Below are 27,382 nucleotides of genomic sequence, written 5' to 3' on the forward strand. Positions count from 1 at the left end.
AAGGAATGCCCTGACTTGAGTCTGGGTTTTTGGAGCCACCCAGTCCAGAATAGTCTGGATCTTGGGTTGGAGTGGCTGAACTTGGCCTCCACCTACAAGGTGTCCCAAGTAAACCACAGTTCCCTGCCCTATCTGGCATTTGGATGCCTTGATAGAGAGGCCTGCAGATTGCAGAGCCTTCAAAACCTTCTTCAGGTGGACCAGGTGATCCTGCAGGTGGAGCTAAAGACAGCAATATCATCAAGATAAGCTGTGCTAAAGGACTCCAAGCCAGCAAGGACTTGATTCACCAACCTTTGGAAGGTGGCAGGGGCATTCTTTAAACCAAAGGGCATAACAGTAAACTGATAATGCCCATCAGGTGTGGAGAATGCTGTTTTCTCTTTTGCTCCAGGTGCCATTTTTATTTGCCAGTACCCTGCTGTCAAGTCAAAGGTACTTAAGAATTTGGCAGCACCTAATTTATCTATGAGCTCATCAGCTCTAGGAATTGGATGAGCATCTGTCTTGGTGACAGAATTGAGCCCTCTGTAGTCCACACAAAACCTCATCTCTTTCTTTCCATCTTTGGTGTGAGGTTTGGGGACTAAGACCACTGGGCTAGCCCAGGGGCTGTCAGAGCGCTCAATTACTCCCAATTCCAGCATCTTGTGGACTTCCACCTTAATGCTTTCCTTAACATGGTCAGACTGTCTAAAGATTTTGTTTTTGACAGGCATGCTGTCTCCTGTGTCCACATCATGGGTACACAGGTGTGTCTGACCAGGGGTTAAGGAGAAGAGTTCAGGAAACTGTTGTAGGACTCTCCTACAATCAGCTTGCTGTTGGCCAGAGAGGGTGTCTGAGTAGATCACCCCATCTACTAAGCCATCTTTTGGGTCTGATGACAGAAGATCAGGGAGAGGTTCACTCTCTGCCTCCTGATCCTCATCTGTTACCATCAACAGATTCACATCAGCCCTGTCATGGAAGAGCTTAAGGCGGTTCACATGGATCACCCTCTTGGGGCTCCTGCTTGTGCCCAGGTCCACCAGGTAGGTGACCTGACTCTTCCTTTCTAGCACTGGGTAAGGGCCACTCCATTTGTCCTGGAGTGCCCTGGGAGCCACAGTCTCCAGAACCCAGACTTTCTGTCCTGGTTGGAACTCAACCAGTGCAGCCTTTTGGTCATACCAAAACTTCTGGAGCTGTTGGCTGGCCTCAAGGTTTTTGGTTGCCTTTTCCATGTACTCTGCCATTCTAGAGCGAAGGCCAAGTACATAGTCCACTATGTCTTGTTTAGGCTCATGAAGAGGTCTCTCCCAGCCTTCTTTAACAAGAGCAAGTGGTCCCCTTACAGGGTGGCCAAACAGAAGTTCAAAGGGTGAGAATCATACTCCCTTCTGTGGCACCTCTCTGTAAGCAAAAAGCAGACATGGCAAGAGGACATCCCATCTCCTTTTGAGTTTTTCTGGGAGCCCCATGATCATGCCTTTTAATGTCTTGTTGAATCTCTCAACTAAGCCATTAGTTTGTGGATGGTATGGTGTAGTGAATTTGTAAGTCACTCCACACTCATTCCACATGTGTTTTAGGTATGCTGACATGAAGTTGGTACCTCTGTCAGACACCACCTCCTTAGGGAAACCCACTCTGGTAAAGATACCAATGAGGGCCTTGGCTACTGCAGGAGCAGTAGTCAACCTAAGGGGAATAGCTTCAGGATACCTAGTAGCATGATCCACTACTACTAGGATGTACATATTTCCTGAGGCTGTGGGAGGTTCCAGTGGACCAACTATGTCCACACCCACTCTTTCAAAGGGGACCCCCACCACTGGAAGTGGAATGAGGGGGGCCTTTGGGTGCCCACCTGTCTTACCACTGGATTGACAGGTGGGGCAGGAGAGGCAAAACTCCTTAACCTTCTGGGACATATTGGGCCAGTAGAAGTGGTTGACTAACCTCTCCCACGTCTTGGTTTGTCCCAAATGCCCAGCAAGGGGAATATCATGGGCTAAGGTCAGAATAAACTCTCTGAACGACTGAGGCACTACCACTCTCCTAGTGGTACCAGGTTTGGGGTCTCTGGCCTCAGTGTACAGGAGTCCATCTTCCCAATAGACCCTATGTGTTCCATTTTTCTTGCCCTTGGACTCTTCAGCAGCTTGCTGCCTAAGGCCTTCAAGAGAGGGACAGGTTTCTTGTCCCTTACACAGCTCCTCCCTTGAGGGTCCCCCTGGGCCTAAGAGCTCAACCTGATAAGGTTCAAGCTCCAAAGGCTCAGTTCCCTCAGAGGGCAGAACTTCTTCCTGAGAAGAGAGGTTCCCTTTTTCGGACTGTGTTGCAGTTGGTTTCCCAACTGACTTTCCTTTTCTCTTGGTAGGCTGGGCCATTTTTCCAGACTCCAGCTCTACTTTTTCACCCTGTGCCTTGCATTGTGCTCTCGTTTTTACACACACCAGTTCAGGGATACCCAGCATGGCTGCATGGGTTTTTAGTTCTACCTCAGCCCATGCTGAGGACTCCAGGTCATTTCCAAGCAGACAGTCTACTGGGATGTTTGAGGAGACCACCACCTGTTTCAGGCCATTGACCCCTCCCCATTCTAAAGTTACCATTGCCATGGGATGTGCTTTAGTTTGATTGTCAGCATTGGTGACTGTATAAGTTTTTCCAGTCAGGTATTGGCCAGGGGAAACCAGTTTCTCTGTCACCATGGTGACACTGGCACCTGTATCCCTCAGGCCCTCTACACTTGTCCCATTAATAAAGAGCTGCTGCCTGTATTTTTGCACGTTAGGAGGCCAGGCAGCTAGTGTGGCTAAATCCACCCCACCCTCAGAGACTAGAGTAGCTTCAGTGTGGACCCTGATTTGCTCTGGGCACACTGTTGATCCCACTTGGAGACTAGCCATTCCAGTGTTACCTGGATTGGAGTTTGGAGTGGAACTTTTCTTGGGACAGGCCTAGTCTCCAGTTTGGTGTCCAGACTGACTACAGTTTCGACACCAGGCCTTTTTGGGATCAAAGTTTTTACCCTTGTACCCAGGATTGTTTTGTGAAGAGGCTCTGGGCCCACCCTCCTGTGCAGGTTTTTGGGGGCCTTTAGAAGACTCTTGACTATTTTTACTTTTGGCTGTCTCACCACCTTTCCCCTGGGGAGGTTTTGTGACCCCTTTCTTTTGGTCACCCCCTGTGGAAGTTTTGGACACCCTAGTCTTGACCCAATGGTCCGCCTTCTTTCCCAATTCTTGGGGAGAAATTTGGTCCTAGGTCTACCAGATGCTGATGCAGTTTATCATTGAAACAATTACTTAACAGGTGTTCTTTCACAAATAAATTGTACAGCCCATCATAATTACTTACATCACTGCCTTGAATCCAACCATCTAGTGTTTTTACTGAGTAGTCTACAAAGTCAACCCAGGTCTGGCTCGAGGATTTTTGAGCCCCCCTGAATCTAATCCTATACTCCTCAGTGGAGAATCCAAAGCCCTCAATCAGGGTACCCTTCATGAGGTCATAAGATTCTGCATCTTTTCCAGAGAGTGTGAGGAGTCTATCCCTACACTTTCCTGTGAACATTTCCCAAAGGAGAGCACCCCAGTGAGATCTGTTCACTTTTCTGGTTACACAAGCCCTCTCAAAAGCTGTGAACCATTTGGTGATGTCATCACCATCTTCATATTTAGTTACAATCCCTTTAGGGATTTTCAACATGTCAGGAGAATCTCTGACCCTATTTATGTTGCTGCCACCATTGATGGGTCCTAGGCCCATCTCTTGCCTTTCCCTCTCTATGGCTAGGATCTGTCTTTCCAAAGCCAATCTTTTGGCCATCCTGGCTAACTGGATGTCCTCTTCACTGGAGTTATCCTCAGTGATTTCAGAGGTGTTGGTCTCTCCTGTGAGGGAACCAGCATCTCTGACTATTATTTTTGGAGTCAGGGTTTGAGAGACCCTGTTCTCCCTAAATAGGACTGGTAGGGGGGAATTTTCCTCCAAGTCACTATCCTCTTCCTCTGAGTTGCCACCCTCAGAGGGGTTGGCCTTTTCAAACTCTGCCAAAAGCTCCTGGAGCTGTATTTTGGTAGGTTTGGGGCCTATGGTTATTTTCTTTAGTTTACAGAGTGACCTTAGCTCTCTCATCTGTAGATGGAGGTAAGGTGTGGTGTCGAGTTCCACCACAGTCACATGTGTGCTAGACATTTTGCTTCTAAAAGTTGGAATACTTTTTAAGAATCTACAACTAGTTCTAGGTTCTAATTCAAACTTTAGCATTTCTTTTAGAGTTTAAAAGTTTGTAAAACAGGATCTAACACAAGGCCCTAGCAGGACTTTTAAGAATTTAGAAAACTTTTCAAATTGCAAAAATCAATTTCTAATGACAATTTTGGAATTTGTCGTGTGATCAGGTATTGGCTGAGTAGTCCAGCAAATGCAAAGTCTTGTACCCCACCGCTGATCCACCAATGTAGGAAGTTGGCTCTGTATGTGCTATTTCAAAGTAAGGAATAGCATGCACAGAGTCCAAGGGTTCCCCTTAGAGGTAAAATAGTGGTAAAAAGAGATAATACTAATGCTCTATTTTGTGGTAGTGTGGTCGAGCAGTAGGCTTATCCAAGGAGTAGTGTTAAGCATTTGGTGTACATACACATAGACAATAAATGAGGTACACACACTCAGAGACAAATCCAGCCAATAGGTTTTGTTATAGAAAAATATCTTTTCTTAGTTTATTTTAAGAACCACAGGTTCAAATTTAACATGTAATATCTTGTTTGAAAGGTATTGCAGGTAAGTACATTAGGAACTTTGAATCATTTCAATTGCATGTATACTTTTCAAGTTATTGACAAATAGCTATTTCAAAAGTGGACACTTAGTGCAATTTTCACAGTTCCTGGGGGAGGTAAGTTTTTGTTAGTTTTACCAGGTAAGTAAGACACTTACAGGGTTCAGTTCTTGGTCCAAGGTAGCCCACCGTTGGGGGTTCAGAGCAACCCCAAAGTCACCACACCAGCAGCTCAGGTGCAGAGTTCAAAGTGGTGCCCAAAACGCATAGGCTAGAATGGAGAGAAGGGGGTGCCCCGGTTCCGGTCTGCTTGCAGGTAAGTACCCGCGTCTTCGGAGGGCAGACCAGGGGGGTTTTGTAGGGCACCGGGGGGGGACACAAGCCCACACAGAAATTTCACCCTCAGCAGCGCGGGGGCGGCCGGGTGCAGTGTAGAAACAAGCGTCGGGTTTGCAATGTTAGTCTATGAGAGATCAAGGGATCTCTTTAGCGCTGCAGGCAGGCAAGGGGGGGCTTCCTCGGGGAAACCTCCACTTGGGCAAGGGAGAGGGACTCCTGGGGGTCACTTCTGCAGTGAAAGTCCGGTCCTTCAGGTCCTGGGGGCTGCGGGTGCAGGGTCTTTTCCAGGCGTCGGGACTTAGGTTTCAGAGGGTCGCGGTCAGGGGAAGCCTCGGGATTCCCTCTGCAGGCGGCGCTGTGGGGGCTCAGGGGGGACAGGTTTTGGTACTCACAGTCGGAGAGTAGTCCGGGGGTCCTCCCTGAGGTGTTGGTTCTACACCAGCCGAGTCGGGGTCGCCGGGTGCAGTGTTGCAAGTCTCACGCTTCTTGCGGGGAGTTGCAGGGTTCTTTAAAGTTGCTTCTTGAGACAAAGTTGCAGTCTTTTTGGAGCAGGTCCGCTGTCCTCGGGAGTTTCTTGTCTTTTTCGAAGCAGGGCAGTCCTCAGAGGATTCAGAGGTCGCTGATCCCTTGGAAGGCGTCGCTGGAGCAGAGTTCTTTGGAAGGCAGGAGACAGGCCGGTGAGTTTCTGGAGCCAAGGCAGTTGTCGTCTTCTGGTCTTCCTCTGCAGGGGTTTTCAGCTAGGCAGTCCTTCTTCTTGTAGTTTGCAGGAATCTAATTTTCTAGGGTTCAGGGTAGCCCTTAAATACTAAATTTAAGGGCGTGTTTAGGTCTGGGGGGTTAGTAGCCAATGGCTACTAGCCCTGAGGGTGGGTACACCCTCTTTGTGCCTCCTCCCAAGGGGAGGGGGTCCCAATCCTAACCCTATTGGGGGAATCCTCCATCTGCAAGATGGAGGATTTCTAAAAGTTAGTCACCTCAGCTCAGGACACCTTAGGGGCTGTCCTGACTGGCCAGTGACTCCTCCTTGTTGCTTTCTTTGTTCCCTCCAGCCTTGCCGCCAAAAGTGGGGGCCGTGGCCGGAGGGGGCGGGCAACTCCACTAAGCTGGAGTGCCCTGCTGGGCTGTGACAAAGGGGTGAGCCTTTGAGGCTCACCGCCAGGTGTCACAGCTCCTGCCTGGGGGAGGTGTTAGCATCTCCACCCAGTGCAGGCTTTGTTACTGGCCTCAGAGTGACAAAGGCACTCTCCCCATGGGGCCAGCAACATGTCTCTGGTGTGGCAGGCTGCTGGAACTAGTCAGCCTACACAGACAGTCGGTTAGGTTTCAGGGGGCACCTCTATGGTGCCCTCTGTGGTGTATTTTACAATAAAATGTACACTGGCATCAGTGTGCATTTATTGTGCTGAGAAGTTTGATACCAAACTTCCCAGTTTTCAGTGTAACCATTATGGTGCTGTGGAGTTCGTGTTTGACAGACTCCCAGACCATATACTCTTATGGCTACCCTGCACTTACAATGTCTAAGGTTTTGTTTAGACACTGTAGGGGTACCATGCTCATGCACTGGTACCCTCACCTATGGTATAGTGCACCCTGCCTTAGGGCTGTAAGGCCTGCTAGAGGGGTGTCTTACCTATACTGCATAGGCAGTGAGAGGCTGGCATGGCACCCTGAGGGGAGTGCCATGTCGACTTACTCGTTTTGTTCTCACTAGCACACACAAGCTGGCAAGCAGTGTGTCTGTGCTGAGTGAGAGGTCTCCAGGGTGGCATAAGACATGCTGCAGCCCTTAGAGACCTTCCTTGGCATCAGGGCCCTTGGTACTAGAAGTACCAGTTACAAGGGACTTATCTGGATGCCAGGGTCTGCCAATTGTGGATACAAAAGTACAGGTTAGGGAAAGAACACTGGTGCTGGGGCCTGGTTAGCAGGCCTCAGCACACTTTCAATTGTAAACATAGCATCAGCAAAGGCAAAAAGTCAGGGGGCAACCATGCCAAGGAGGCATTTCCTTACAATAACCAAGTTAATGATAGAACATATGGTATTTTAGACTAGTGTAAATTTGGGGTAATTTAACAGAAAAAAAAACATACTCAGTCCCCAGCTGTGTAGAGTGGCAATGGCCTTCTGTGCCTGTTAAACTGCTGAGACTCGCAATCTTGGGCCTGCGTTCAGCAGGAGAGATCTCATTGTCTCTGTGTGTGATGGTACTTACACCTTACCCCAGGTCCAGTATCCCTTATTAGTGAAATGTAGTCAGTGTGTAGAAGCCAGGCTCTCTAGAGGTAGCTGTAGGCAGAACAGCCAAGGCTGAAATAGGAGACATGCAAAGCTCTTGCAATACCACTGTAGTCACACAGTACTCACACACATGAAATACAATACTCAGTGTTACCAGAAATAAAGGTACTTTTTTTTTGTGACACAATGCCAAAAATACTTTGTAGACTATACTCCCTTAGGTGGTAAGTAAATTACACAATATATACAAGAATAAAACAGGTAATAAATAGTCAGAAAATAATGCAAATAGGTTGCAATGGGCCTAGGGGGAACACAAACCATATACTAAAATAGTGGAATGCGAAAGTCGGTTTCCCACCTACGCAAGTGTAGAGGGTTGCTGGGAGTGTAAGAAAACACCAAAGGTACGTAAAATACCCCACCCCAGAGCCCAGGAAAGCAGGAGTAAAACACAGCAAGTTTCCTAATACACACTAGAAGTCGTGATAGAAGACCGTGCAAGAACCAGAAAAAACTACAAGACACCAATGATGGATTCCCAGATCTGAAGACCTGTGGAAGAAGGGGACCAAGTCCAAGAACCGATGAAGAGTCCAGGGAGAACAGGAGCCCCTGCTAACCTGGATGAAAGTGCAAAGGAAGACAAAGTCAGTATTGCACCAAAGAAGACGCGGGTTCCTGGTTGGTGCAGATGATGTCCCACATCGGATGGATGAATGCAGTCTGGTTTGCGTCGCTGGATTCCTCCAACAAGCCGTGGCTCGCGCAAAACACTATGTCCGGGACCAGGAGGGACCTGGTAGCCTCTACCCAGGAGGGGGAAGACAGAGAGGGCTCTCAGCAACTCAGAGAGCCCTTAGAAGACCAGGCAGAGCACGCACAGGAGTCCAACAGCATGGGGGCAAAGAAGATGCAAATGGAGGTTCACGCAGCACGACACAAAGGATTCCCACGCCGCCAGAGAATCACTCGGGAATCTGTGCGTCGCAGGATGGAGTGCTGGGAGCCTAAGCTGTGCTGTGCACAAAGAACTTCTTGGAAGGTCGCACACAAGCCTTGGCTACTGCAACGCTGCCTTGAGTGGGGAGGCAAGCTCTTACCTCCACCAAATTTGGACAGCTGGTTGTTGGGACTGTCGGAGTCATTTTAGTCTACCACCTGTGTCGCTGAATCCACACCTGTCATCTGGAGAGGGGGGACCCATGCCACCAGTTGTCGCTGAAGAGAGGTGCCTGCTGAAGCAGGGAAGTGACTCAGTCACTCCGTGGGAGATTCCTTTGGTTCTTCCGGTGCAGGCTGAAGACTTTCAGTCCTCAGAGGATGCACGACCTGGAAACTGCTGCAGTTGCTGGCAGGAGCTGAAGATACAATGTTGCAGAAGTCATCTTAGCTTCTTGGTTGCAGTTTTTTAGAGTTCCTTCAGCAGTTGGCGGTTGATCTGTCGGTAGAAGATAAAGTATAGGATGCAGAGGATTCCTGTTGGAATGTTGCAACCCGAATCTGAAGCAACACCCAGAGGAGAGACCCTAAATAGCCCTGAGAGGGGGATTGGTCACCTAATCAGGTAAGCACCTATCAGGAGCGGACTCTGACATCACCTGCTGGCACTGGCCACTCAGATGCTCCCAGAGTGCCCATTCACCTTGGAATCCAAGATTGCAGAAGCCAGGGACACTTGAGGAGCTTTGGGCACCACCCCTGGGATGATGATGAACAGGGGAGTGGTCACTCCCCTTTCCTTTGTACAGTTTCACACCAGAGCAGGGACTGGGGTCCCTGAACCGGTGTAGACTGGTTTATGCAAGTAGGGCACCATCTGTGCCCTTTAAAGCATTTCCAGAGGCTCTGGGAGGCTCCCCTCCCATGCCTGTAACACCTATTTCCAAAGGGAGAGGGTGTTGCCTTCCTGGGCTTCAGCTGCTCAAGCAACAGGAGGACAGAAACCTGTCTGTGAGGTGACAGCAGCTGAGGCTGCCTGGAAAACCTCGGAAGGCTGGTATGGCAGTACTGGGGGTCAACTGTGGAGCTCCCAGAGTACATGGGATTGTGCAACCAATGCTGGAATCAGTATTGGGGTACAATTCCCAGTTGGACACCTTACATGGCCATATTTGTGGTTACCATTGTGAAGCTAGGCATCGGTATTGACCTATGACCAGTGCACGCGTAAAATGGCGTCCCCACACTCACAAAGTCTGGGAAAATGGATCTGGATGACGTGGGGGCACCACTGCTAGTGCAGGGGTGCCCTCATACACAGGTACTTTGCACCCAGCCGTCAGGGTTGGAAGACCTGATATATAGGTGACTTATAAATGACCTGGTGCAGTGAAAATGGATGTGAAATAGTCCTTGCACCTTTTCACGCAGGCTGCAATGGCAGTCCTGTAGAAGCCTTTGTATGGGCTGTTTGCGGGTGGGAAAAGCAATGGTACAACCCATTAGGATCCTCTGGAACCCCGATGCCCTGAGTACCTATGTACCATATACTAGGGACTTATAGGGTGGACCAGTATACCAATTTGGAATCAAATACTGCGTCACCAGTATGTAGTAACAAATTTAGAAACCGAGGGAGCAGGAGCTCTGGAGTTCTGATTAGCAGGACTCTAGTGACAATTTAGAAAACAGTGAAACTCACTTACAAGCAGTACATAAACCATAAGCACTGGGGTTCTGACTAGCAGGATCCCAGTGACAGTCAGAACACACTGACAAACATGCCAAAAATTGGGGTAACCATGCTAGAAGGAGGCTACTTTCTCACACCTGCGTTCAGCAGGAGAGATCTCATTGTCTCTCTGAATGTGATGACATGAGATCTGTTGTGGACCGAAGGGACATGTTCCACGGTTGTATCTGTAAGTTGATGAGAATTGGCTAAAACCATTGGAGGACTAATTTGTGTTTTTGTGCTGGAGTCACTACAGTGGTCACCGGTATTTAAAAGTATTGGTTCCAAATCCTGGTGCTTTGTTCATAGAGCATTTCCCAGCACAGGACCCATCTACCTCAAAAATGTTTACTCACTATGCTTCCAGTCCACATTTTTGAACCACTGATGCATCCCTGATGATGGCACTGAAGTTTGATTGGGTGCACCTTAGAGGTAGATCTTTTTTCAGTCTCTGAAGCTGATCTGTGGAATGCTCTCTTGGTGACACTGTGGAAACTTTGAGATCAGTTGCGTCTTTAGAAGACCTTAAAAACCTGGTTGTGTACGCAGTCGTTTACAGTTCTTAAGTTCTGGTAATAGTGCTCTAAATACAAATTAACATAATATAACATTTTAAGTGGTCTGCTGCTTTCCAGTTATACTGAATAGCATTATTGATGCAGCATAGGTACTTTTCGAGGTTTCTGTCCATTTGTTTGTGTTTGAATGTTGGTTTAAAGGAGCAATCCTGTTAAAGCTTCCTAACTTGTCTCACAGCTGTGGCCATAATTTATTTAAAGATCAATTGAGGTCTATGATCAGAATTTTTTTTTTTTTTAAAGAAATTATCGCTATCTCAGCTGCTATAGGAATTTTAGATTGGGAGGAAAAATGGCCCATCTTGGAGAATAAGTCTATAATGCCCTTAATAGCAGTACAGCCATGACATTTCACTAAGTTAACGGTAGTCTGTATTTCCCAAGTTTGTTCAGGTAATTCTAAAAAAAATGTAGCTTTCCGGGTTTGAACAACTCCACAAAATCTGATGTGCCTTTATATTTTGGTGAATAGAAGACTACCAAAAGTGCTAAAGTATAAGATCTTTACGTAATAACAGGCAATCGGAGTGAAAACAAAAAAAAACAGGTAATCCGTGCAACTATAACACAGATAAGTGGAGTTCCTCAGTGAGGACATAATCTTTTTATAATTGAAAAGGAGCCCTTGATGGTACGCCAACTTGTGCTCCTCTTTAGTCCAAAGTTTGGTGCATTTTACCATTGTTTCTATCTGGAGGAGGTCAAGGAAGGATTCTGTTATAGAGATTGAGGCCAGAAATGTTATGGAAGACAGAACTTTCACTCTGCTAAGAAGTTATTGTTGTTCAAAGTTTTTTTCTTAATAAACTTTTGTGGCCCTGGGATCCATGTTGGGGCAAAATCCTATTGTTGGAAGAAAAAAGCCCATTTAGCTTGTCACCTCTTTAGGCATTCTGTTTGCTGTAGTGATTGTAGATTGAAATGACTGGTACAGGTAATAATTTGATGTGTTTAAAATAGAAAATGGATCCATTCATCAAAATCTTCCTTATATGACAACTAGTTCTTTTTCTAAAACATAGTCCTTTATCTTTAGCTTGGTTAACTTGCGAGCTTAGTGAGCGCTAAGATATTCATAATCTGCCTTGTGTGTATAAAGACTGCCCAATAGCTCAATTAGGGAGTTCAGTTTCCACCAAAAAGCCTTTCTGGCTGGAGAAGGACCAGTGCTTCTGTAGAGTGCTTTTTATTTTTGGGTTAAAAGCCTAAAAATTCTTTAATCCACTGGAAAGGCTTCCCTGTCTATAGTGAGTCATTGATAGATGTCCTGATCAGGGCAAAGTTCTTTATGAATTTTCTATGGTGATTGGCTTATCCCATTCGACATTGAGTTTCTGTGGCTAATTCTTCTATGGAGGGTACATAACAAGGTATTCATCTAACGTCTTGTCAGATAAACACGTCCGATTTGCCCACGAATTGATGTTTCCTTAAGTGAAGTAATCCCTCCTAGACATGGTCTGCGTGTTTTGTAGGGTTTTAGAGAAAATAAAAATGTATTTGAGGTATACAATATACTCTGTATCGATAGTGTCAGAGAAGCGTCCTCAAGTCAGGTTTCTATTCATCTCCCTCCTTTCTGTGAAGGAGAAAATTAACCCTTCTTAGATTTAATTTAGTAAACACATTTGTGTCTTTTTCAGCATCCAGAATGATTGTGATTATAGGAAGTGGATACCGATCCCTTGTGGTCATGTGGTGAAAACCTCAATAGTCTATGTATTATTGTAGTTAGGCAGAGTCCTTTCTTGGAATTTAAAATAGTTGTGCAAGAGATTATCAAGGGGCAGTCAAGCACTTTCGGACGTTTTTGGCAAGATAATCTTAACACTTTTTGTTCAGCAGAAGAATAAACATGGACCCTTCTGAAAAGTACAGTGGCACTAGAGTTCAAGTCCATGGAGCAGATTATGTGTGATGGTGTCCGTCTCAACAGTCGAGAATTCATGGTATTTCGTTGAAATTATTTTGTTGTAAGTGTAGAGACCTGAGCTACAGTTTCTTGATGGTGTGATGATTGTGAACAGAGATACAATGTTTGACAAAAAACTGAAACCTAGAAACAGTCTTGACAGACCAGTTTATATATGGGTTGTGTAATGACAGCCATTGTATTCCCAGAATGACTGGGTACAGTGGAGTGGCAATAGTCGAAGGGCAATAATGCATGGTGCTGAGAAATACTGAGGTACAAAGTAATCTTCTAGACCCTTTCCCAAGGGCATTGACGTTCCTTCTGCTTTTACTGTGGAATCTGATTATTTTTTCTTGTTCATTGTATGCCCATGTAAGCCTGCACTCCTCCAAAAAATAACGCAGCAAAATGTGATTTTGAAATTCCAATATTGCTTGAAGTATGAAAACTCCTGATGAGGCTGGAATCTGGTAAGCTGTGTGTATCATTTTCTTGCATTAAGGCCGTTTTCCAGGCTCCTTCTAGAGCATATTGTGCAGGTACCACAGCAAAGATACAGGTCCGTTTTAAGTTGTCTTTCCCAGTCTCCCCCTGTGAGAGGTCTCTGTTACTACCATCAGCACAGACTTTTTTTCAGGCTCCGGAACCTGTGCAAGTGGAGCCAAGGGAAGGCTGGAATGAAGTATGTAGTGGAAGTTAATATAGTGATTGATTCTTTGTTTTTCTCTAGATTTCTTTCCTGTTTGCATTTGTTTATTTGCACAATCGGTGAATCAGAGTCCAAAAGTGAGGTGGGTCTGGCTAGGCAGGCTCGCTCATGTTTTAAATCCTCCTTCAGCCCTTTTCAGAAAAAGCAAAACAAATTTGATTCTGCCCAATCTTTCTTGAGAAACAATACCTTGATATTCGTATTGAAGTCCCCAAGTATCTTGGGTAATTGGTCTTTTTTTTCCTGCGCTTAATAATGTTGATCGTGCCTCTCAAAAATGGTCTCTAACGCATTTATAAAGGCAGTACAATCATCTGCTATGACCCTCACCCTGGCATGGTTAAAAGCATAGATGCAAGCTTTGAAAGCAAAGTCAGGCATACATGTATAAGGACGTTCTTTGCATCATCTAGGTTTTCAGCACATTTTTCCTTCGCCAGCCCAGCTGTTGGTGGGTGAACTGGTGTGAAGTCGCATTCTCAGCAAGTAGACTGTGGACATGGCTTTCAAAGCATTTACTGAGTAAGGGCGTCTTGTACTAGGCCCGCTGAAGAGTTTCTAGATTAGGACATGGGTGTGGCAGTCTCTCAAGTGCAGGTCTTCTTGGCAGCACAGAATGTCTGCTTTATCTTTATAAGTGGCCGTTAATACATACAATCCCTACCGTTATCGAGCACAGGTGTGACGTAGTCTAAGCATTACTGGGAATTTTTGGCACGCAGATTAGTAAAATACGGTCAAGTTTCAAAATGGGCAACTAATCTATCTAAATTCACTGAGATTTGACACAAATCCTTTTAATTGTGGATGTCCTACACTCATGGCATCAAACCACTGACTGTCGACAAGCCTAGCATTAATTCTTGGGTAATCTGGGGTGTACACCCACGCAGGGGAACTTGAATTATAGGTAAGTAAAATTAGCTGGTGTAGCATAGTGTGATGTTTGTGAAGGTTCTTTAGAGGATATTCAGACTGTGGAATATTATTTCAGAGCTGTTAATCTTAAGACAGTACCCTTCTCTGACATCTATTGTTACAAGTAATTCACTTTTGATTATTGACCATTAAAGGAAGAAAAATAAAGAACCATTGCATGTTTGCAGGCAGATTTTCCTTGTGTGTTCCCCATTGCATATTGAACGTTCTTGGATGAGAACACCCACATTTAAAAGCCCTTTAACATAATTTGGTAAAGCGCAGTGCGTATCTTTGGGACATATTTGGTCTGGGAGTGCTAGTCCTGGAAATATGCAGCACCAGTGATGGCTTCAAGTGCAAAATAAATTCCAGGAAAACTCTGTAAGGGGAAAACAATCTTGCAGTTTCTCTTTTACTGTAGCCTTCCCATAGCAGTGGAATAGGGCGAGAGGGAGGGATTTCCGAGTGGTGACACTGACTGTCCCTCCTAGGGATTTGTTAACAGCACTTAAGGGTGCGTTACCTTTCCTGTTTTAAGCCAGACACTGTTTTGTTCTTTGCACAGTGGCTAATACAACCCTCCACCTAAAAGAACAAGTTAGCATGAAAGTAGTTGTTTGACTGATTTGCAAGTGCTTAACAATTTTATGATCTTTAGGGATCTCCTGCCTCCTCTTCCATTGATCAAGAATCCGAGGAGGACGAAAAAGAGAATGAGGAACAGGAGGAAGAAGATGACTATGAAGACGAAGATGATGTGTCCTCCGATACAGATATTGAAGAAGAGTTGCAGAAATGTGAAGACTTGTCAGAGCCTGAGGAGGAGGCTGCAGGTAAGTCTGACGCCTAGACTGTAAGGGTAGGGGTGTAGGGTTGTACCATTGACAGTATTGTTGCTGGTAGGACATGGAAATAGGCAGAGACTTCATCTGTGCTCTTCATGCTATCAGTCCTTTCATGTGCTCTATCTTAACTTCACAGTGCTATGTCGCCCAAGGGGATTGACTTCTAGGGTCCTGATTCACAAAGGTAAACCTAGACTTTTGGTCTAAACTTAGACCAAAAGTCTAAGTTTACGACTTTTGGTATTCACAGAGGGCATTTACAAGTAGTATCTTTACGTCTGCACTTGGGCAGAGATGCCACTCTGCATGTGGAGTGTACTGTTTGCATCCGGAGTGGATACTCTGTCCTGAGTGCGGATGTAAAGATACTATTCGGAAATGCCCTTTGTGAATACCGAAAGTCATAAACTTAGACTTTGGTCTAAGTTTAGAAGAAAGTAAGTTTACCTTTGTGAGTCTGGCTGTAGGAGTACCAGCGGTCCACACTGATGGATTCTCTGTCTAAGGCCAAGGAGAATATTCCTGTCTTAACAGATATACCCCAAGTGTCCCTGCTTATCTGCTCCTCCGATTTGTTTCCCTTCATTAGAAACATGATCTTATCTTAGATGAGCGTGACCCAAGAGCAAAATCTAGTGCCAAAAGAGCAAGATCACCATGCACCAGTAACTCCATAATGACAAAGAAGCATCTTAGTCTGACTGGGTATCAGGCTACTCCATGTGCTTTAAGGAGATGCATTAAATCCAGTGCTGCTTGAGCACCATTTTCCTCTATTCAGCAAAATGAGTGTTAGCCCTACATGATACCACTGCATTTAATGTCCTTATGATCTGAGTTGTTGTCAGGGACTGTATTCTGACCAACTCTGCCATAGGTGCAGTTCTCTGTGACCTGGGACTTCTTTATACTTTGGCACTGAAGTTGTATTAACTAAGCAGAACCCTTTGGACCAAGACCTATCTTTCTGGAGGAGTAAGCACCCCACTGATGCTGTGATAACATTTGTCCACAGGAAGTCCACACTGCATCCTCGTCTGACAAGCTAGTCACATGGATGTGTCAGGAAGAGAGGCTTTGGCTGTTTTGCTACATCCTTGAGAGCAGTCAGCTCTGTAGCACTATTGGTGGGAGTGAAGGAGAGGCTGAGGCAGGGGATAGCTGATACTGTGGGAGATGATCTAGATTCACTGAAAAGATCGTTAGAGGAGCAAAAGACAACAACTTCATGAGGTGTTGAAATAAGAATTTTGTGTCAAAACTTGCATCGTCCCTAGGCTGCTGCTTGTTGGGCTTTCATCCCGTAAACCTCAAGTTGGATTCTGTGCGGAAAGTTCTGGATCTGTTTTTTGTTTGTACCTGTTTCAGATGGCATCCTCTTCCATCTGAGGGATGAGGAAAAGTGGATGAGCGCCACGGCAGGGGAGTACTATGTGTCAAGAAGTCTAGCTTCAGTTTGTATTTAATGGGTAGTTGGCTATTTGTCCCAGGACCTCAGTACTCCATGCGCTTCATTTGGATAGCCAGTTTTGATCTTTTCTGCATGTGACTCAGTAAGGTGAGGTTGAGCATTCAGGGGCTGCTGTGGGGGATGGATTGGTTGAAAAACCCTGATACCATTCATAACAATAAATAACACTTGATAACTTGAATGTCTGGTCGTCCCTTCATCTTTTAAAAAGAAAAGGACTTTAACATTTCCCAGCTTATTGAAGCTCTTCTGCGTGTAGCCCCAAGGCCACCATTAACCACTGGTGCTTGTTTCAGGACGACCTAAAATGTGAGGGAGTATGTGGGCTTGTGATCTTTGTGAGATCGTTTCTCTTCCAAAGGGGTTTAGGATGTGGACCAGGAATAACATTGTGAGAACTTCTGATCCAATTCTGGTCCTGGGCCATCCCTCGAAACCTTGCTGGACAACTCTGTAGTTTCTCTGTTATTTAAACCATTACATTCTATGAGATCACAGTACATACCACAGATGCCGTTTTAAAATGACCAAACTTAAAAGAAGTAGTTTCACAGAAAACATTCAGAGAGGGTTATTTATCCAGATGTGTGTTTCTGCTGGCTGGGGAACGGCTGCATTGCCCACAATCCCCCAGAGTTCAGGAGGCAGGGGAGGAGATCTCAGAGCCCTCATAACACATATTGCTTTCCTGCAGTGCAGGATGCTCGATCTGTGTTGCTGCAGGTGGGGGAAGGGCTGCATTAACCACAATCCCCCAGCGAGCAGGAGGAGACACCAGAGCACTTACAGGGCACTTTGCTTTCTTCTACATCAGGACACACCTGGGTTGCGACGGGGGCAAACAGGGGCCTGTCTGCGCCCTTCAGGGCCCAGGTTAGCCTGGCCTGGGCTGCCCCTCTTGGTTCTGCAACTCTGCAGGTTTAGAGTTTGCATTATCTTCTCTTCTTCTTGGATATGGGTAAAAGAAAAGCTGTGACCCTGAAAGACAGCATCTTAGGCCTCCAGTAAAATTGCTAACAATTGTTTTCAACTAATGCTATGTGGATGATAAACTGAAAGATTATTCAAGAAGAAGTGACTTAGCGCTACTTAGAAAACAGAAACCAAGTAGGTCCTGTATATTAGTTCACCGTCCAGTCCCTGGTCCTTTCTCACCTGGAGAGTATCAGATAGTTGCTCACTACTATTCCTGACTGTGCTCAAGATGCTTTATGGTAAAGATGCCTAGTAGGATTGGTACTCATTAAAGTCTGTATCATCTTCAAAATACTGTGTCACATAGAAAGGTACTGGCTGGTAGAATATTTTTTGGGCCAATACAAGGATTTCGGACATTTCACATTGGAAATGAAGAAATACTAAAAAAGAAATGCCCAAGGAAGCTCTTCCCAATATGTGTCTATAACATGGTAAACATCAGGCTTGCAGCATCTCTGATGCAGTTCATAAAAAAAGCTGAACACATGTTGGAGCTTCAACATCCTTGTACCATCTCCCAAACCCACATAAGAAGCTACATCACCCCTTTCCAGTTTGTTATATGTGGTTACGATTAATCACGGTAACCCCATCAGTGCATCATTCACTCGCAGCCCATAAATAACAATATGCACATGTGGAAGTATAAGCATACAAAAACCACACCAGCGTGCTAGGATTAATGGTGGTCTAACCATCAGTTCCTTCCTTCAGAAGCATTGGAAAGTCATAGACAAATATATAATGCGAACACATTTTGTACCAATGTCACAAACAAGGAGGAATAAACTCCAGTAATCTCTTAACGGACAAAGGAAACCTTACTGAACCAGTGTAGACTTCAAGCCATCGGCTTTCGTGTCATAAATCCATCTTCCAGGTGCGCAAAAGGTTGGAAGCTACTGGTGATTCTTAAATGATGAGGTTTTTCAGGAAGCCTCTGAAAGAATGAAAATGTCTAAGCCGGTATGCCCAAAAAAGGTGTGCTGGCACTGAATAGAGGTAATGACTCAGGCAGAAATCGAGAGCGAGAGAGACGGCTAGGTCAGATAGAAGAGCCAAGCTGTTTTCTGAAAACCGTTTTCAAGCTGATGGATTTGGAGTTGAAAGGGGATAGAATTCCAGTGGGTAGGATCTAGGAAGAGAAAGGGATTGGATGTAGGAAAGCCCTCTTCAACTGAAAACTCTGAAGGCTAAGTGGAGGGAATTAAAGAATACTTAAAAGCTTTTTAGATGCCTGCAGTGGAGTCGTGCAGCAGCATTTTGGACACCTTCTAACCTTTGCATCAGGTGGGGTGGAAGGTCCAAATAGAGGGAGTTACTATTAACTTAGCAGTGAGTCATGCATTGACAGTTGCATTGTGGGATGACAGGAGTAGTGTTTGAGTGTTTTTGGTAATACAAAGCTACAGGCTGTAAACAGTGAGGCTGGAAACACAAAAGATAGATACTGATCAAATCTGATGGCAATTTGTTTAGCAGTAGAAGATGGAATTGGAGTTTGATCCATGTCAGTAGGCCACCCTTGGTACGATAAGGATGTATTGTGCTTACTGAATAGTAATGCTTCTGTTTTCTCACTGTTGAGCTTTAAGCAACTAGCATTCATCAGCTTTGATACAGACCAAGCAAGATCCAAATTTCTCCCAAATTGTACAGATGGTTAAGAAATCAATACTAATAGTAGTGTAGTGTCTGCATAAGATAGAATATCAAAGCCAAAATATCTGTCATGGCACCAAGTGACCCATGTGTACATTAATCAAGGAAGGACTTAGTAACAAAGCTTCAATCAGAGGAGAGAAAGATCTATAGCGTGGCAAAACGATAGATTGTGATCTGCAGGTCAAGAATAAGTGCAGTGAGCTGAGGGCATTTTTGTGAATCCTGATGCTAAAGATATCTTCTAGCATAATGGAGTGAGAGACTGCTTAGCACTGCTGACAGAGCCATTAAGATTAAAGTGGCTGCTCTGCCACATCCTAAGATAGTTCTTTGATGTTCCTAGGCTGCAAACATGGCAATGGCTGTGTTCCGGCCTAAAGCCTGAGTGCTACCCATCTGGATGGCCACTCGACTTTGCAGTTTTTTCAATTAGTTTGGGTAGTACGATCAGAAAGAAATACTGCTATAGACTGGAGACAAGACTTAACTTCTTGAATAAAGGCACAACAGAAGGCATTTCCAGCTGGCTGGCAAAGTGACATTGGAAAAATAAGTATTTGTTAAATGGATGAAACAGGACTAAGTATGTCAGCAATTACATTAAAAAATAAAAAAATACTTGAGGCGCAGAAGTTGGCAAGAGATCCAGACTAGCATTAATTAATTTGGATCAGTGTTGTTAAATGTTATTGGAGAGAGTTAAAAGATCACCCAGATGGTGAAAAGGAAACATAATCCAAAAACAGAAGACTGTCAGGGATGGCTCATGAGGGAGTTACTTTTTTATTTAGAGAAGGTAGCATTTAGAATAGTCTTCACAATGAATAAAATCCCTTTTGGTGAATGTTTGGCACTCTCAATTTTCTCTTTGGGATAGGCAGGGCAGGCCTAGCTAATGCATTCTGATAGTTACAAACTGCTGTCCTGTAAATATCTTTGGGTGTGTTGACATAGTTAGATGCCATTCTCCCGCCAGTTTTTTACATTGAGCAGCTTTAAGGGCAGTTGTCAACCATGGGGCTTAAGGTCCTTTACGATGGAAGTGGACAAATTTAAGCCAGGAAATGCAACAATTGCGTCCGTATATATTACCTTGTACTTGAACCAATAAAAGGAATGCCAATAACTCTGAGATACCCCATCTATAATAAGTCAGTGTCTGTGCACATATCGGTAACAACAATTCATATCAAATCTGATGAAGGGCTTGGGTGCTCCCAAAAAGAAAACAGACATGTGAGATTCAGTGGAAAAGGTGATTTAATTTCCTAAGAAATTTTGAAACCTTAGCATGCAGGGGTGTGGAATTTATTAAAATATCTACTTGTCCACGAGACAGGTTGCTTCTTAAATCCACTTGTGCTGTAAAATAAATCTACTTGTCCCTTTGGCACCATGTAGTGTGGCAACACATTATAGCAGCAAACTCATTATGTAAGAGCTCTGATAATAGCCTCTCTGATTATGCCAGGGCTACTACTATAGTATGTTTGCACACTTACAATTTCAATGCCTAATATAGCAGTTTTCTTATTTTGCCACCTTTGCGCAGATCTACATACTGGGGCTGGAGGAAGCAGTAAGCAGTAGTTCCAGGGCGGGAATGGCTTTGATTATGCAAACCTACTAACTTGCATGTTTTAAGGATTTTCCCCAGCTCTCCTCTAATAAAGTTTGGAAGTTTATTCCATACAGTGGCAGAAATAATTCTTCCAGGGTTTGGGAAAAAAGTGGTTGGAGGGAAAGTGGACTTGTAAACGCTCAATAGATTTTCACATGAGCAAATCTTCACATGCATATTTGCTTGTGCTAAAATACAGTTCACAAATATTTTCTAGGAGTGCGATTTCCTGGTCTACTTCTGTAAGTTCTTGTGAATTCATTAAAGCCACTAATTCAAAGACATATACCATGGGTGCATGTTTGTGACTTTCTTTTAGAATTGGGTCCCTAATGAGGTCTGGCATTAACAAAGACATTTTGTTTTTATTACACTTCTATTTCTCTCTCTATCGATCGGCTTTACTGTGAGTGATCTCGTTCTGTTCTTCTACAAGGAGCATATTGGCACACAGAGTAGTTTTGTTCAGTGCCAGGAACTATTGTGGCAATCAGTGGCGTAACGAAATTGGAGGGGGCCTCCTGCAAAGAACATAGAGGCCCTCCTCCCTCCAGACTCACTCAGGGGAGGTGCTGTGCTAAGGGGCACGAGGGGCCTTTGTTACACAATGGTGGCAATGTGTGCTTTTGAGACCAAAAACATGTTTTTCTTTTTGCCAGTGTTTTCTTACAGTGGTGAGGGCCTGGCAGCTTCCACAACAATGTGTTATGAAAGCCATGTCAAAACAAGACATGTATTGACAAAATCAAGAGACAAAAAATGTTAGATCAGTTGGCTTTGCCAGTGCTTGTTCATTTTCAAGCTTCCCATAATCGTGTTGAAAATGGTTACACTGATTTTCCATTTCAAATATTTTTTGGAAATACCAGCATGCATCAACACATTTTACTAAATGACGCTTCAAAGAAATGGCACCTCAAATTTCATGTTAGTGAAACCTTTTTCCCTACTTGCATTTTTTCCTGAACATTTTATTTTGAAAGCAAAGAATCATCACTCTTGCTTACAAGCTTCTGCAAACATTTGCATCTAATCGGAGAGCATTTTGGTAACATGATACCTCATATCATTAAACTTTTCAAAAGTGTGAACACTTATTTATTTTTTTATTAATCGGCACTGCAGTTAGAAGTGATGATAATGGCTGTGGCTGGGTTGGGAAGAAAGCAATGGTATGGGGGTGCACCCTGTTAAAAAAAAAAAACAATCACTGTCGGACAAACGCAGGCGTCAAGAGTCTGTTGGTGTTTTCTCCATCGTGAAATGTCCACTGGTCCTAAATGGTACTGCTTTGTTTGCCCCTTTTTACACACCATATTCAAAAATATGTTTTTGTCATCAGCCTGCTGTGAATCATGTAAGTTATTGAAGTTAAATCAACTGCACAGTAACTTGTTATAGGTTGTAAAGCCATGCAACAGCCAATCACCTCCTTCATTCATTTATTAAACCCAGTAACAGGATTAAAGCAAGCAGGCCGTGCAGTTCCAAAGCACACCCCACCCTGAGTAAATGTTTGAAAGCATCCTCTTAAACACATGCAATGGATCTAAATCCTGGTTTCTCATTGGATGGCATGCAGGCAGCTTTTGCTCCCTGTGAACTTTTCAGATGCCTGCCAGTTAAACAGCAGCAATCTGCTTCTGTTTGCTGGCTGCTCCTCTCAGACAAAGAGGGGAAGTCTATGAAGCTCCTCCTGCAGCTCTACACTCAGTAATCAAGAGCGGTGCAGAGGAGCTCTAATTTACATAGACAAAAGGATTAAGAAGTTGTATAACACAAAGGTGTCTTGCACATCTTTAGGGACACCTTTGTCTTTAGACATATTGTTAAGAATGCAAGCACCTACAGTAAAGCAGTAACTTAGTTAATTTCCAGCCTTGGGACCAGCAGTTTAACATCCTTAAAATTAAGATTTTGACCATTTTAGTGTCTCAAAAAGAAACGTACATCATTGTGAGTCAGCATCTGTGTCACACCAATAATGTATCTGCTGGAAATTTGCCATTTCTGCACAATATTTTTGCAATCCTAATGAAAAATAGCATGTCACAGAATATTGTGTTTGATTCATCATTTACATTAGTGGTTCAGGTGGCCATCACCTGTCAACTATCCCCATTTAGTCCCATTAACCTAAAATGTAATGAAATACTAATCATGAATGATTATGAACTTAGTGCTGATTTCCTACCGTCAGTCTGTTTCAAAGTTCTCACATAATGGCAGATAGGGACATAGGGATTGAATGATTATGATTTACTCAAGATCAAACAGTCTTGCAGCATAAATCTTCTCTGGAATCTTAATGCTGTGCATTATTCCGTGATGCCTCTACAAAGTCTCTTTACCTTCTTTATTTAAAAAAAATGTTTTTCCAGTGGGCATTGTTGACAGTTTGGGCCTAGACCCCTCCTCATGTGAAGTCAGATGTATGCCCTGGAAGTTCCTTGATGCAGTCGCCACCTTGTTTTTTTTTTTCTGCTAGTGGGTCTAGAAGTCTAGGAAGAAGAAATTGCAGAAAGAAAAAGGGTTTTCCACCAAAATCACCATTGAGGGAAGAGGATTGACGACAACGGATGGGATGAAAAGAGCACAGAGAAAATGCTGAAACCACATAGGAACTCTGAGGTGAGAAGACCAACGCAACAAGACCATGTGGTTGCAGAATGAGAAAGGGGCATGGAGCATATACCGCCTTTAGATTCTGCCCCTAGTGCTGCAAAAGTACACACAGAAAAATGCAAGAGGTCTGTAACCTCTGCCTCCCTACGGACTATAGTACAGAGGATAGTACGGCATTCTCTAAGTTCTTGCCCAAGACCATCAGGGCAAGGCAGAAGGAGAGGTGGGCACATTACGTGCTCCATCCCAACAGAGAGAATAGTAGTCCTTAAAAGATCTGTGCCTGTTGAATGACGACAAAGACATCCTGGTGTCAGAGAAGGCCCATGGGGAAGTGCTGAAACTTTGAAATAGTTTAGGACCAAACCGGGAAGAGACTCAAGAAGCGTTGAGGGAGGAATACAAACAAAAGGTAATCCCTCAGAGCTGATAGATGATCAAGCATAGGACATCTGACTCAAAGAGAGTGGCAGTAATGTCAAAATTGTCAACTCTGGAGGAACAGAGTGAAGCCCAAGGAGCCACACTGGTCCAAGACAAGAGACACTGATGAAGGCAGACCCTCGAAACCTCCGAGAGGGTGGTAGGCATGTGAGGGAGAGGATGAAAACCAGTTTGATGTCGAACTGCTGAGGCATCCAACCACTATGACAAAAAGTTCTGCATTGTTGATGTTGAAACAAAGATGAGGCGGATTTCAATGAACTAAGAAAATCACTCAAGGTAGAGTGGAAAAGAAAGCATCCTGAGGCCGAACTCAAAGCCCTATCTAAAAGGAAGAGGGAATTTGATGATTCCCTGCAGGGTTACAGAACCCCTATTAAAATGCATGTAGAAGTAGAGGAAACAGGAGCTCGAACAACCTGTTATCCCAGAGCTGCAGGAAGATTTGGAAGAAGAGTTCTTTGACTTGGAGGAAGAACAGCCAAAATGCCTCTCATACAGAGAGGCAACGGATGACTTGCAAGACATTTATGCAGACTCACCGCATGAAGGGGTGGAGTCTTACTCGTCAGACCATCATGACCAGATGACATCACTGCATACAATTCAGTAGTAAAGAGGGCTGCAGGCACCAATGGAGTGCAGGAGGAGGAAGACCAATTGGAAGCATGTTTCCTCAGGGAGATGCTGGTACCAGAACAAAAGAGAAATCTGTTTCTTCCAATGATCCCAAGCATGCTAGACTAGGGCAGAGCTAAGGCTGTAACCCCAAGAGTACAGAAGTACCACTTCTCATCAAGGGGCACACCCTTCATCAGGGAGAACAAGCCAGCAGACTCCCTTATCTTGACAGCGGCACTCAAACAAACTAATACACCCATGTCTACGGATCGCCTCCTGACAAGGAAAGCAAGAGAATAGACACAGTGGGGAGGTAAATTGAAAAGTCAGCAGTAACGCCTTGCTAACTTGGTATTCTCACCAACAATTAGACAAGATGGAGTAGCTAATGGTACATCTTCCAGAGGAATTCAAGAGAGGGCAAGCATAGTGTTGCAGAAGGGCAAGACAGTTGCCAACACGTGCCTAAAATCTGATCTGGATGCTGCAGACACAGCCAGTAGACAGCTGTGCAGCACCCCGACCTTGCACAGACACTGCTGCCATAGAATATTCAGGTTTTAAGCAAGAGGTCCAGTCAGCCATCATCAGTATGCCTTTAACTGGAGACAGCCTATGCGGAGAGTCGATAGACGAAGCATTTCAGCGCATGAAAAGGACAACAAGCCCACCAAGGCAATTGGAGCCCTGCAATACAAGGGACGGCACAGTCTAGAAAAACAAAGCGCTCGCAGCAAAAGGAGCCATGAAATCACACACCCCACACATGCTTCAGTAACCAGTGGAGTAAAACTGCCACTGCCCCCACAATAGCAGTACTGCTCTAGTTCCACCCAGCCCTTTTGCGGCCATGTAAAAGGAAGAGGCAGAACCCTGAAAAGGGGAAAACCACATAGCCACTCTGCCCACAAGGAACCCTCATACACAAGTCACCAGTAGGAGGAACAATTGGAGGATTCCTCTAAGGATGGGAGAGAATTACCTCCAAATAAAGGATACTGAATATCATAACATAAGGATATTGTAGAGAGTTAACAGTCCCCTCCAACACTACCACCAAAGTTAAAGAAGATAAAAGTAGAAGGACAATGACTACAACAAGTGGAAGAGTTGCTAAGCAAAAAAACTATAGAAGTAGTTCCCCAGGGACAAAGTCTCAAAGGGGTTTACTCAGACTACTTTCTGGAACTGAAACCAGACAAAACATAAAGACCAATACTGGATCTAAGGTGACCAATACTGGATCTAAGGTCACCAAACAAGTTCATAAAAACTCAAAGATTCAAGATGACAATCCTACTAGAAGTTATTCTCTTGATAGAAAAAGGAGACTACATGGCAACCATAGACACCCCTCCCCCCACAAAGACGCCTACCTACACATACCTTATAAACAACCGCCACAGACAGTTTCTCAGATTTGAGGTGAATGCGATACAGCACCAATTCAAGGTGTTACAGTTCGGAATAAAATCAGCACCACAAGTGTTCACAAAATGCTTGGGTGAGGTAGCGGCACACTTCTGACGCCAGGGAATACATATGTATGCATACTTAGAAGACTGGTTGGTGAAAGCAAAGACCAGCAGTCAGTGCAAGAAGAATATCAACAAGGTGATACATACGTTACACACACTAGGATTCTCCATCAGCCACGAGAAATCTTCACTGAACCCAGGCAAGAAGAAAACATTCCTGAGGGCAATCTTGGATTCTCAGACTGCAAAGGAGAGACCATTTGGCAAGAGGGTAGAAGCAGTCATAGAGTAATTTAAACTGACAACACAATGAAATGCACAACTTGAACAAACAAGGCGGGACAAGCTTCTACCCCCTATCAACGTTTGTTTAGGGAGATAACAAACTAGGTATCAGTAGTAGCAATATACCTACCAGGAAAAGAAAACACAGACGTGGACAGGCTTAGCAGAAAAGTGAACACCACACATGAGTAGAAGTTAAAACGAGAACTATCAAGGCAGATCTTCGGATCTGGGAACTCCACAAGTAGACCTTTTCGCAACACACAAGAACGCGAAATGCTCAAGCTGTGCATCCATGTTCTTTTTTTTTTTTTTGTTTGTTTTTTTTTGGGATAACCAATTTTTTATAGTTTTGTGCGGATAGTAACTAGCAAGAATAACCTCAGCCCACTCCGGTTAGTACACACCAAATGTGACATACATGTAACATGCGATAAAAGCATAGTATCCCCATAATCCAGCATTCCATTCCAGTGTTATTACAGTTCAGTGTCCATATCATCTAACCATTTGGACCTGATAGATCTTGGCATTTTTTTTGGGCATCCCCCTGCCACGTGCACATGTCATTCCACCTATGAGCACCAGTCTATCCCGCATGTCCATTTTGAGACCGCAGGAGGGCTAGGTGCTTCTAGTGTGCTGCTTTGTCCAGTTTGGCAATCATTAGGGTGGTATTCAACAAAGCCTTATTTGCACATGGGCCCTGATTGAAAGGGGGCCAACTTCAGAACTGGGTTGTGGTTACTATTCCTGCTACTTTCTTGTGTAGGAGGACAGAGGCCTTTACCCAATCCTAGACCTGCACCTTTTCCATCTCTTCCTGAAAAATAAATTCAAAATGCTTGCCCAAGTTCTGTCTGCTGCTCTGGATACGGAGGTGGTATAGGACTTGCAAGACACACATCTCCACATCCCCATCCTGCCTGCCCACTGACTTTGCCTTTGGTTCACTGTGGGCTAAGAGCACTTTCAGTTTGCTGTGCTTGCCTTCAGCCTTACCAGCACTCCTCGGATATTCACAAAAGTTATTGCGGTGGTTGCAGCTCATCTGTGGAGGTCAGCGGTTCCAGCTTTTTTCAACCTCCACGATTAGCGTTGAAGGGCGGTTTGCCCTAGGCAGTAGGCTCTTACCGCCAGACTATGGCAAACCACATGCACTCGCTGGGGTTCACTGTCAGCGTGA

At 44.6% G+C, this 27,382-nt stretch overlaps 1 protein-coding gene across 2 annotated transcripts in view; it reads left to right on the plus strand.

Moving 5' to 3' along the window:
• The window catches only part of DAXX (death domain associated protein), a 166,933-nt gene that overhangs the window by 53,803 nt on the left and 85,748 nt on the right, over window positions 1-27,382 (plus strand). For both annotated transcript variants that reach the window (XM_069241866.1, XM_069241864.1), the window contains exon 5: window positions 14,822-14,996. In XM_069241866.1, the coding sequence (XP_069097967.1) occupies window positions 14,822-14,996 (175 nt within the window). The remainder of the gene's footprint in view (window positions 1-14,821; window positions 14,997-27,382) is intronic.

Source organism: Pleurodeles waltl, chromosome 6, assembly GCF_031143425.1.
Source record: "Pleurodeles waltl isolate 20211129_DDA chromosome 6, aPleWal1.hap1.20221129, whole genome shotgun sequence".
NCBI lineage: Eukaryota > Metazoa > Chordata > Amphibia > Caudata > Salamandridae > Pleurodeles > Pleurodeles waltl.